Source organism: Rhinatrema bivittatum, chromosome 8, assembly GCF_901001135.1.
Source record: "Rhinatrema bivittatum chromosome 8, aRhiBiv1.1, whole genome shotgun sequence".
Taxonomy (NCBI): domain Eukaryota; kingdom Metazoa; phylum Chordata; class Amphibia; order Gymnophiona; family Rhinatrematidae; genus Rhinatrema; species Rhinatrema bivittatum.
Window position 1 is genome coordinate 149,443,985 of NC_042622.1, and position 12,335 is coordinate 149,456,319.

Consider the following 12,335-nt stretch of genomic DNA (forward strand, 5'->3'; position numbering starts at 1 on the left):
TCAAGCAGCATTGTATGAATTATCAAAAAGGCTGCTCACCCCCATGACTGTTGCTAGCAATAATTTTGTTATGGGTTTGATAATATTTACAATATAAAAAAAAACCAAGTAACTATCTTTCATATAAGGCTTGGGGGAAACCTGTACAGAGTGGCAGTTACCACCCTTAACAGAAGCTTGGGGTTGTACTGGGGTTTGGGATTTCTTCACATTCCTCCAGCTGCCTTTATCATTATGGTACTGTGCATTCTGATTCCTTGGGTCATTTTTCAATTTTAGGGATCATCTAGAGGTCAATTTCCAGAGGGGTTAGCAAGTTTTCAAAGGGAATTGATTTAGCTGCCTAGGTGGTAAGCAGCTAACTTTAGCCCATTTCTTTCTCCCTCCACCCACTTTACACCCTGGAAGAAATATATTTACCTCCTCTTTACCCCAGCACCAAAGGCTGAATGCTACCAGCAGCATTTGGAACTGGGCAATAGAATAGGGAGATCGCAACTAGCCCACATCCTTCTGCAAATGGGTAAGGAAAGGGAGCAGAAGTGAGATGGGAGGGGTTAGGCCAGGCCTTCCCACACCTGTCCTGGTTTTTAGGACTCCCACAATGAATATGAATAAGATAAAGCAGCCTACAATCTATCAACATGGCCCACAACAGGCAGCTCTTATCTAGGTGACAGGCTTTCAGCCCTGAGCCCATCCTCCAAGGCTTCCTTGTCCTTGAGAAGAGGCTGTCTCTCAAAATCAATACTCCCAAGTATTCCTAGTGATGAGGAACAATTCACAGAGCCAATGCAGATGAGGGTCCAGGCTAAGCAACTTCTATTCAAGCCCATGGTCTTTAGTGACGTTACAACCCAGTATCTATGTGAACAGTACTACCACCCTCTTCCTCCTCTTTGCAAGTAGGTTTCCACTTGGCAATGTCTTTTTAAACTTTATTTATACATATTTTTTTGTATGTCCAAGATTTTTCTTTAAAAATAAGTTATCATGGTACAGCTACAAGACAGCAGGAGTACACAACAATGCAAGTGTGAAATTGCACAAAAGTTCTTCCTCCCCCCAGAAAAAACCCCCCAAATGGGTTTAAAGATGAGAATGGAGTCATTATGTGGTCAGAAGGCACCTGGGCTCTACAAGATCTTCATATTCTTAGCAGACCTGTAAGATAAAAGAGAAAGTATTAGTCAGGGCTTCCCATGCGCAAACATACTGACAACAGAAAAGAACCACTTCATCTACCCAGTCTGCCTATTTGTACTGCCTGCTTTGCTATCACCCTCTCACTCAACCTGTGATCTTCTCTCTAACTCTGGCACTAAGATCCCCATTGGGTCTGCCCATGTGTTTGGAACAGAGGTAGTAAGACTAGAAGCCTGTGGAACAAGTCAAGTGTTCATGAAAATATCAGCTATCATTAATTTTTTAGCTACAGAATATAAAAATGGGAAAATTCAGTGCAATTGATAGACAGTAGCAACCCCTGCAAAGGTCTACCTAAGGTGACAGTATTTGAACTTAGAAGGGACATTTTGGGGAAGCAGTGCCCGTTAGGACCCACGATTAGAAAGATCAGTTGTCCAGCAATGCTGTCTTCTCAGAAGAGCTGCCTTACCACAGGGCCTTGCACAGAACAGAGGAGAAGCAGACTATAGTAATACCACTGGTAGTGGAAACAGCATGAAAGGAACTGCCTAGCTAATACTCTAAAGATGTGTCACCAGCCCTGCTACTGTAGTAAAGAGGGGTTGAAAACCCCTGCTGTAGATTGCTAGTGGAGTCTAATAGTATGAGTTAACATGGCTTCTATGGAATACCCATTAGTGAGGCAGGAGCTGCACCAACACTTCATAACAGAAGAACAGCCTGTCACAGCAATACGCAGCTGTGCACTCTTCTCAGCAGGCCCGATACCCCTGTGTAGAACGTTCTCTGCTTTCCCAACACTTCTAATGATGGCACAGCCTCTTAGCCCTCCCCAAAAGATTCCTGTAGAACAAGTAGGCAGCTGAAGATGGGGTTGGGGAGTGGTGGAAGGACTAAAATTGATGTTCAGTCTTCCTAATCATCTGCTTAATAAAAAGACTGGGGAAACACATTAAAACTGGGCTAGAAGAAAATGCTCTCAGCAGTCCATCTGAATGTCTCCAGTGAATCACAAACCTAAACTCACCAGTAACAGTATTGTACTGAAGTCTCCAAAGGCACACTATCCATGGACAGGGGTGGTAGTTGCTTCTAGCAACAAGATTTGGGAGCAGCCAAAGTTTTCCTCCAAAACCTCTGCTTGCGAAAAAGATAAGATTCTTGCAGGGGCCAAAGAAGAGCAAGTCCCCTTATGTGTGCATGTTTTAATAATTGACCTCTTAGTTTACTGTGAGAGCTGAGCCCACTCCCGATGCATGTACAATAAGCCTAATAGCATGTGTTCCAATCTTTACTATGTTGCAGGTTTTTCAGGATGGCACCAAAGCAGTGCATGTACATGCATTTAGTTACTGCTGAAGATTGTACTTGTCATTTTTTCATGCAAAATCTTATTTCAGATGCATAACTTTTAAGCATGTGTATGGAGTAGGGCTCGATGGTGCAAGGCTGTAAAGACTTGCCTAGGATGCTTAATATGCTTGCACAAGCCCTGGCTCCATGTGGGAAAGCAGAATTGCAGCTGTGTTATCATGGGCCAGGCTCACCCCTGTCTCAGCTGCAGGAGTGATGCATATAGTCTTGAGCTCAGCTTAATTTTCTTAAGCCTTAGAGAAAACAGAAGTGATCCATACTACTGGCTAACACCTCACCAGGATTAGAAAGGCAGAGCACAGCCTAAGGGACCATAAAAGTAGTAGACGGGAGGCAAGCTACAGTAATAGAAAGGGAGGGAGTGAGCCAGAAGGAAGTAGCTGTGCAGTGTTAGTGAGGCACTACCAAGTAAGATACCCAACTACCCCCCCCCCCCCCCCCACCCCTTAAAGTTAACCTTGAACTGAACTGGAGATGCTTGTCCCTGACTATTGTCTTCTGTGCAGACAACCAACAGTACTGTATTGGCCTAGGATGGCGTGACCAACCTACGGTTTGGAGGTGCAAGATGTGGCTCTTGCCCTCATATCTCCATGGGCAGAGCAGCACTCCAGTGAGGAGGGGTGGAAGAGAAAAATCACAAAGAACAGAGAAAGCTGTTCTACTCCCTGCAATGGAAGCAGGAGAGGGGCTAGAGCAGGGTGCAGATTCTTTGCTTAGCTCTGCTCCTTGGGCAAGGCTGGCACTGACAGGATAGACAAGAGCCAGTCAAGTCCCTGCTGCAGCCCTCCTGGTTTTCTGTCTGGAGTGAAGAGGTTTGAGTAAAGAATACAGCAGGCCATTGTGTTCAAGACTTGCAATTCGGCTGACAGCAGCAGGGAGGAGGGAATCATCCAGACAGGCCAGAATGATGTGGTAAGGAAAGGAGGCGAATGCTTGGGGAGGGACAGTATGAGACATTCTGAATACTTAGGTGAAGAGCAGTGCTAAAGGACTAGAGTACTCCTAAGGTGATGGGGGGAGGGAAGTGATGAGGTGTGGCATTGATTTCTAGAGGACAGCACACAGAGCAGCTGAATGCTGTGGGGGGGAGTGAAGAGGGGGTGAAGGTAGTCTTGCACCACAGTTTCCTGAAGTCAGACATGCAATCTGGATTGTCTGGCACCTTACTGATCCAAGGTCCACACTGCCCCATGTTCTGCATTAGGTGGGAATAGAGATAGGGATAGGAGAGATAGCAGCTTGCATGAGAGCCAGATGGGAAGAGGGAGAGAGATACAAGGGGTCATGAGAGTGCCAGGAATGAGGGGTAGAAGAACAGGGGGAGGGTGTATGTGAGAGTAACAGAGGTGGTGAATGGTGAGGGGGAGGTGTGACAGAGCCAGAGTGGTGTCAAGTTGGAGGTGGGGGTGTTAGAGAGATCCAGAGGTGATGAAGAGGGAGAGCAAGAGCCAGTTGGATAGTGAGGATAGCAACAAAGTCTTAGGTAATAAAAATGGAGAGGGAAGGTAACAGAGCCAGAAGTGGTGATGGGAGGAGGAAGCCTGAGAGCCAGAGGTATGCTTGGGAAAGTAAAAAAAAAAAAAGTGTTGAGAGAGGAGTGGAAGCAGAGGAAGACAGAGGGAGGTGTAGGGCATACAGATACTGGGCAGAGTGAGAAGAGATGAGGCAAAACCCCACAAGAAATGGGGTGGGAGGTATGAAGGGTATGATGCTGGGAGTGCAGAGGGTGGGCTGGTAGGTACATGATTAGAATAGAGGCTAGTGGGGAGAGACTGGTAGGATTGAGAGTGCTGAAAACAGGATGGGAGGACTGACAGATTTAAAGTGTTAGTAATAATCCATAAAGGTACTCTCTGAACTGGAAAATGGATGGTTGAGATACCACTGTAAACTGTATGTGCTGCAAAGGGAATTACAGTCTGAAAAAAAAAAAAGTCTTTTGGTGACCACTTCAGTAAAGGAAGCTTGAACCTGGTGCAATGTGCGATTACATTGGCAAGACCAGTACTCTGGAATTCACTGCCGGAGGAGTTGTGGCTAATGAGAGCCTAAGCTATTTAGGGAAATGCTAAAAGCCTGGCTTTTTAAGGAGGCTTTTGATGATATCTAAAGGGCTGAAGAGTTAAACCCACTTGTGGCACAGAGGGGAAGGTCAAGAGTTTGTGTTGCATTTTTTTTTATTTTTCTGAAATTTACAATTAACACAAGCATCTTTACAGAAAGGTGTATATAAAGGAATCCATGAACAAAAAAACATGGAAAAAATGTCTACATAAACCCCCGATTATTAAAAATTCAGGAAAGTCAAGAAAGAAAACAAGCAGTCAATTAAGAAAGAAAAGCAAGGCCAAGGAGTAAGTTAACACCTCTATATAATCAATAAGCGATAGAAGATTATTTTTGCATGTAAGTATGACAGTCCAAGAAAATTTGAAGCTGTGAAGGTTCAGAGTAGTTAAATCACAAGCAGATTGTGATAAATTGCAGGAAGACCTTTTGAGTCTGGAAAATTGGGCATCAAAATGGCAGATGAAATTTAATGTGGATAAGTGCAAGGTGAATCATATAGGGAAAAATAACCCATGCTATAGTTACACAATGTTAGGTTCCATATTAGGTGCTACCACCCAAGAAAGATCTAGGCGTCATAGTGGATAACACATTGAAATCGTAGGTTCAGTGTGCTGTGGCAGTCAAAAAAGCAAACAATGTTGGGAATTATTAGAAAGGGAATGGTGAATAAAACGGAAAATGTCGTAATGCCTCATGGTGAGACCACACCTTGAGTACTGTGTATAATTCTGGTCACTGCATCTCAAAAAAGATAATTGCGATGGAGAAGGTACAGAGAAGGGAGGCCTAAATAAGGGGAATGGAACAGCTCCCCTATGAGGAAAGACTAAAGAGGTTAGGACTTTTCAGCTTGGAGAAGAGACAGCTGAGGGGGGATATGATAGAGGTGTTTAAAATCATGAGAGGTCTAGAACGGGTAGATGTGAATCATTTTTTTACTCTTTCAGATAATAGAAATACTAGAGGGCACTCCATGAAGTTAGATGTGGCACATTTAAAACTAATCAGAGAAAGTTTTCAATCAATGCACAATTAAACTCTGGAATTTGTTGCCAGAGGATGTGGTTAGTGCAGTTAGTATAGCTGTGTTTAAAAAAAGGATTGGACAAGTTCTTGGAGGACAAGTCCATTACCTGCTATTAAGTTGACTTAGAAAATAGCCACTGCTATTACTAGCAACAGTAACATGGACTAGACTTAGTTTTTGGGTACTTGCCAGGTTCTTATGACCTGGATTGGCCATTGTTGGAAACAGGATGCTGGGCTTGATGGACCCTTTGTCTGACCCAGTATGGCATGTTCTTACATTTGCAAGGGTACCGTAAAATAAACTGGGCACCTTTCAATACACCTCAGGTCTCATGGTCAAGAACTTTTTTCTCTGGTCTTGAGTCAGAGTTATGTCAGGATATAGCCACAGTTTGACTGTAAAACAGTGATCTGTTGCAAAGATATCCAAATACTGTATTTTAGTCACCCAAACAGGCAAATGCCACCAACAAGGTAGCTCTAGTGGCAATTTGCCGTGATTGCAAAATATTAGATAGATCAAGGGTAGCATCTTGAAAATACAATACAAAATAGTATAAAACATGCTTATTTTAAAATGTCATGTATGTAAAATGTGTAAGCTGTGCAGATTGATAGGTATAGAAAAAAATGAATAAATATTGGTGGAATAGGGTACGGGTGAAAGATTTGTGGGCACAAGGTGATAGGACAGAGACTGGTAGAGGATTGAGAGAAGCTGGTGGGCACAGGATGTGGAAGAGTCACTGGTGGGGGGAGGGGGGGACGACTGAAAGACATGTGGGAAGAGCATGGTGAGGAGGGCAGGAGACAGAGGGATATTGATGAGGGTGAGGCATCCTCTCATCAAAACCCTACCCCTTAAGAGCAGGAGGCTCTTTATTGTGTATTCAGATTCCATGGCTCTTGGTGCATGAACGGTTGGACTCCCCTTAGCCCAGTAGGAACAGAGGCCATTGCTGCTGCCTTTACAGCAAGGAGGAGAACCACCACCAATGCTGCTTCTGTCCAAGGAGGTGGGGGAATTACACTCCAGAGTGAAGGTCTTTGTGCCCTTGTCTGGGTGGAACAGGAAAAAGGAAGGCAGGCAAAGGGCATGCTGAGGGGTAGAAAGATAGTGGGAAAGGCAGAAATTGACAAATCAAAAGGAATGAGACCATAGACACCAAAAAAATAACTTCCCTTCCCCCTAAAAAAAAAAAAGGGGGGGGGGAACATGACATGGAATAAGAAATAGAACTATTTTCTGAAAGAGCATGAAAACCAATTAATCCTAACCCAATTCAAAATGTATGGGTTTTTTGCATGGCCTACGTAAGTTCTGTGCACTAAAGGTGAATTTTTTCCCAGCTGGTGTCAATTTCTCTTCAGTGCAGGGCATATCCCTAATATTTTTGTAACAAACTTGAACATGTTTTTCAAAACTGCATAATTTGAGACTAGATAAGTAAAATTTGAGGAGACTCCTCTGGACCCTATAAAAGCTGCTTAATCATTACTAATACCATAGGAACAAAATACCCTGGATCTGATTAAAAAAGCATAAAAGCTCATTTTAAGCACAGAGGTACGACAGAAGTCCCACTTTAAATGAACTGGATGAGACCGATTAAGGTCACAGTGATGGACAGAGACCCACATCACTGTCCTGATATTAAAAAGTGAGACTGCCCAGCTCCAAAGTATTAAACATATGAAATAAGAAATAGTACTTCCATCTCTGAACTTGCATGAATTCTAGCATTTGGAGTTTTGTCTTAAAATAAACCAGACATCCCAGAATGTATGGGGGGGAGGGAGGTGCTGGCTGACCTGTTAATTGTCTAGAAGCAGTTGTCTGAGTGGGGGACTGGGTGTGGAGAGCTCACCTTCTGCTCAGGCAGCATGGGGTTACTCTGGAGAGGATTTAAGTGTCCATTTAAAAGCACTGTGGGCCGGTCATGCTCACAGAAGATTGTTCTGTTGATGTAGTGAAATCGGTCACCTGGTACCAGTCTATTTCTGCAGGTAGCACAGGTAAAACACTGAAAGTGGAGGGAAGATTGATACACAAGACAATTCATCACTGACCTGAAAATGAGTAATTTTGTAACATGCTATATATAGACACTACTTTTACCAGTATCAAGTTGGGACATTCAACTTTCTTCATTCACACAAGGAAGGTATGGGAGGGGCAGCACAATTGCCCCGCATCCTAGTGCCAATGTCACCAGCAGGCCAATCCAATACAGGTGCGCTAAAAATGTGAGTCCGTTCTGGTTGCCTGCTGTTTCAAGGCATGTGCGCAGCCACCTCTCCTGGGCGCACAATCAAGTATTCTGAGACAAATGACAATGGTGCCCAAAAAAAGCACATGGTGGTTAAAAAAAGTCCATAGTGCTACCCATTTTATTGTATAGAGCATGTGGTATGTTGATACACTGCAATTCTGTCAGACTGAATATGGTAAATGTAAATTTCCAATTTATTCAAATTTATCATTGCTCCCCCAATGTGACATGCTGTGTGTCAATCCTGCCTGAAAAGGTATATAAATCACTGCTGGGAGTCCCAACTGCCCTTTTGTATTCGGTTCAAATTGAATCTGTATTCTATACAGTCTGGTGTGACCTGGTGCCTGGCATTTGTTATTTGATAAAGGAATATCAAGCTTCAGATCAGCATTGCTTCATTTTGAACAGGTAAGAAGTGTATCTATATTTTTTCTACATGAAGAGCTCACATGCCCAAATCATAGACGTCCATGATTTATACTCTGTTGCCCTGCTCCTTTCCTGGATGTTCCATGACTTGGGTGGCTGAGTGCAGGCTCATAATGGACCCACAAGTCCTGAGCCTTTCCTGATAATCCAGGACATGGCTGCCCATTACAGGCTTGCACTCAAGTCACCCAAGTCCTGCTCCTTCCATTAACTGCATGCATTGGTATCTCTGAATGCTAGCCATGTTGCCTGCTTCTCTCCATTAACTGCATTCTTTGGCATCTTTCATGCTGTCCATGTGCCCTGCTTTTTTGTTCTTATGAACTGCATGTATTTGTATCTCTGAATGTTAGCGATGTGGCTTGCTTCTTTCTTCCATTACTTAGTGGAAAGCTATATTGACATCTATTAGTGGACAGTTGATACTCAGACATGTTATCTTGAATTTAAAAGTATAGTTTATTAATAACTGATGTGCTGTTTAGGTTGCCATACACCCAAGTAATGAACACGTGACATTTGCTTCACAGCCGGAGAGAAGGACCTACTGTGCCGGGCTGTGGGCGAGAACTATAAAGTTCACTTCAGATTGAAGGTTTCAGCTTCTATGAAGAAACCGATTTGGGAGAGGGATCGTGCTAGATTGTTGATAAAGAACAGGGATGTCAAACAAATCCAGCACCAGTGGTGTGACACTAGAAGGGACGTTAAAGAAAAGGCTGCCAAAATTGAGGCATCAGCACACATGACTGGTGGTGGTGGGCCAGCACCCTCTGGTATTGTTGTGACCCTGTCAAAGAACTAGGCCTTAGTACCATGTACTCAGATCATGGCTGGTGTGGTGGTGGCACCAACACAGGAGCAAGTGAAGGTATGAATTCTGAAAGTGCCACCTTGTTTGCATTGGATGTTTTGCTTTAGGGCTCTTAGGTGGGCAGCAGTTGAGAATTATATAAAGAACTTCAACTGTGTTTCTCCATAGATCAATGAGTCAACAATAATGTGGCAGATGTCGTGGAAGCGACAATCCTTTCCCACACTGGAATTAAGTCTTTCCTTCGTTGGCCTTAGCCAACTAGTCTAGGATAACACTAGTGAGGCCCTTATCACAGTCAACCTGATGGAGGTTATATATCAAACTCAGTGAGCCGAGACAGTGGCACCAGCCCTGGACGAGGCTTTGTTCAACATCAATAGGCTGAGTTAACACTATGTCCGAAATGCTGTCACGACGAGTTTGTACACTGTCAACTCAAGGAAATGAGCAAGGAGAACAAAACCATGACTATTCTATCCAGCTTGATGGGCAATCTGATCAGTGCCATCCAAGATGTAACCAGTGCTTTGTGTTCTGTGCAATGCCCAGGAATATTAGCCCAAAGTATTCTGACAGAAGGTTGATTGTTCTGTGTAAGCAATGAATTAGGATTCCTATGTATGGGCTCAGGTATTAACAAAGTGCAAGATGTCTGAATAAGCCACCATCATGGTTGAATCACAGTGGGGGTAGGGATCCCTACTCTGAATTGTACACTAGGGTACAGGGAACAGTGCTGGGCATGGGAGCCCGTCTGGGGCTGTTTATTTTTTGGTCCATTATTTTATGACCTTTTACATGCTAAATTATAATTTATGTTGGAAAACATCCTACAAAACCACCTTCAATAAAGAACTAATTGAGCTAATTAGTAACCAACATAAAATGTTTTTTTAAACCATGCACATAAGATATTTGATCATATGGCATTTACACCCACTTCCTCACTCATGCCCCATGCTCTGGCAGCATTGCTGCCTCCCTCCATCATTGTCATGCTTCTCCCTTATCTTCACCACCACTGGCATCAGTATCACCACCTTCCCTCAACCAATATTGCATCCCTCGCCCTCTTTGTACACAGGACAACCATCAACTTGGTTTTAAACAAATATTATAACAATAAATTCAAGCCAAAATATTTACAAGGGAAGAGAGAGTCAGGGATGAAGGGGGTGGGGGATAAGGTCATGAAAATTACAATACTACAACATAAGATCAATATCAAAACTCACTGATGCTCTAATACCAATAATTAATCAAAACCTAAACAGATGTCACTGAAATGCTATTGTTCTGAACAAGAATGTAACAAAATGTAGATACTGTAGCTCCACTAAAACGATCACTCTCCTTCACCTAGCATTCCTTATTCTTGCTTTAACATGCAAGAGAAAGGGGCAGTAGAACAAAAGTGCAGAAAATCCATTTGATGCTGTAGGAATCACACAAAAGCGTTCGATACATCTGCTAGCAATCGTGTCACCACACTAATGCCAGGGACAGGGTAGGTGCTAAATATTACATGCAAAAACACACAACACCCGTTATGGGCATGTGTTACTGGACTGGGGGTACAAGCTAATCTAGTCATTAAAAGAAAATTACTTACCTGCTAATTTTCGTTCCTGTAGTACTAGGATCAGTCCAGACGGTGGGTTATGTCCCCTGTCCAGCAGATGGAGTCAGAGTAAAACTTCGAGGGTGCTGGTATATAAACTGGTGCACCCTCCTAGATCCTCAGTATCGAGAATATCAAAGCCAAGCCAGAAAACTGGACAGACCAAGGATGATGGATCAAGCATAAACTCAACCAAAAGATTGAAACAGTGAACAAATTTATGCAACATGCAATGAGAACTGTCAAACAAACAACACACAAAGACCACTACTCCCTAGGGGGAAGGAGTAGCGGACAGAAGGACAGTAGAGAACAATCGAGCAGGTTCATACCGGGTGGGCGTCTGGACTGATCCTAGTACTACAGGAACGAAAATTAGCAGGTAAGAAGTAATTTTCTTTTCCCTGTACGTACAGGATCAGTCCAGACGGTGGGATGTACCAAAGCTTCCCTACACCGGGTGGGTCCCTGAGAACCCTGCTCGAAGCACCCTGTCCCCAAATGAACCAGACTCCGCCACCGGTACGTGGAGTCGGTAGTGTTTGGCAAAAGTGTGTAGAGACTTCCAAGTCGCCGCCCGGCAGATTTCTTGTATGGAGACGAGCTGAGCCTCTGCATGGGAAGTGGCCTGGGCTCGCAACGAATGCGACTTAATACCCACCGGAGGATCTTTCCCGGAACCAATGTAAGCAGCAGCCACCGCCTCCTTGAGCCAGCGTGCGATGGTAGTCTTGGACGCCTGCCTGCCCTTTCTAGCCCCAGACCAGAGGACAAAGAGATGGTCGGAGAGTCGAAAGTCATTCGTCACCTCCAAGTAGCGAAGAAGCGCTCGTTTGACGTCCAGGCACCGGAGCGTCCCAGGGGCGTCCCCTGGGAAGGCTGGAAGCTCCACCACCTGGTTCATGTGAAACGAGGAGACCACCTTCGGCAAGAACGAAGGAACCGTCCGCAGGGAGACCCCGGAGTCCGTGAACCGCAGGAAGGGCTCCCTGCACGACAGTGCCTGTAGCTCCGAGATACGCCTTGCCGAGGCTATTGCAACCAGGAAAATCGTCTTCAAGGTGACGTCCTTGATGGAAGCGTGACGCAAGGGCTCGAAGGGGAGCCCCCCCAGCACCAAGTTGAGGTTCCAGGAGGAACAAAGAGGACGCACCGGCGGCCGCAAGTGCTTAACTCCCCTGAGGAACCGGGATATATCCGGATGAGCCGACGGATCCGGTCCGCCGGAGGCGCGAGCCAAGGACGCGAGGGCCGACATCTGCACTCGGAGCGAATTGTAGGAAAGACCTTTTTCCAGCCCATCCTGCAAGAACGCCAGGATGTGTTGACGGGAAGCTGCTGTCGCGAGGGCCCCCCGCGCCGAGCACCAAACTTCAAAGACCTTCCAGACCCTCACGTAGGCGACCGACGTTGAAGTCTTACGCGCCCTGAGGAGTGTGTCCACCACGGGAATAGTGTAGCCCCTGTTCAGGAGCGCCCTCCTCTCAAAAGCCACGCCGCGAGACAGAAGGGTTCCGCCTGTTCCAAAAATACTGGGCCCTGACGCAGAAGCCGTGGAAGGTGC

General features: G+C 44.9%; 1 protein-coding gene across 1 annotated transcript in view; it reads right to left on the bottom strand.

Annotated features, from left to right (window-relative positions):
• Positions 1–920: 920 nt before the first annotated feature.
• The window catches only part of LOC115097278 (LIM domain transcription factor LMO4-A), a 41,013-nt gene continuing 29,598 nt past the window's right edge, over positions 921–12,335 (bottom strand). The window contains exons 4-5 of the mRNA XM_029612953.1: positions 7,497–7,652; positions 921–1,164 (exon numbers count right to left, since the gene is read on the bottom strand). Coding sequence (XP_029468813.1) covers positions 1,156–1,164; positions 7,497–7,652 — 165 coding nt within the window. The 3' untranslated portion in view covers positions 921–1,155. The remainder of the gene's footprint in view (positions 1,165–7,496; positions 7,653–12,335) is intronic.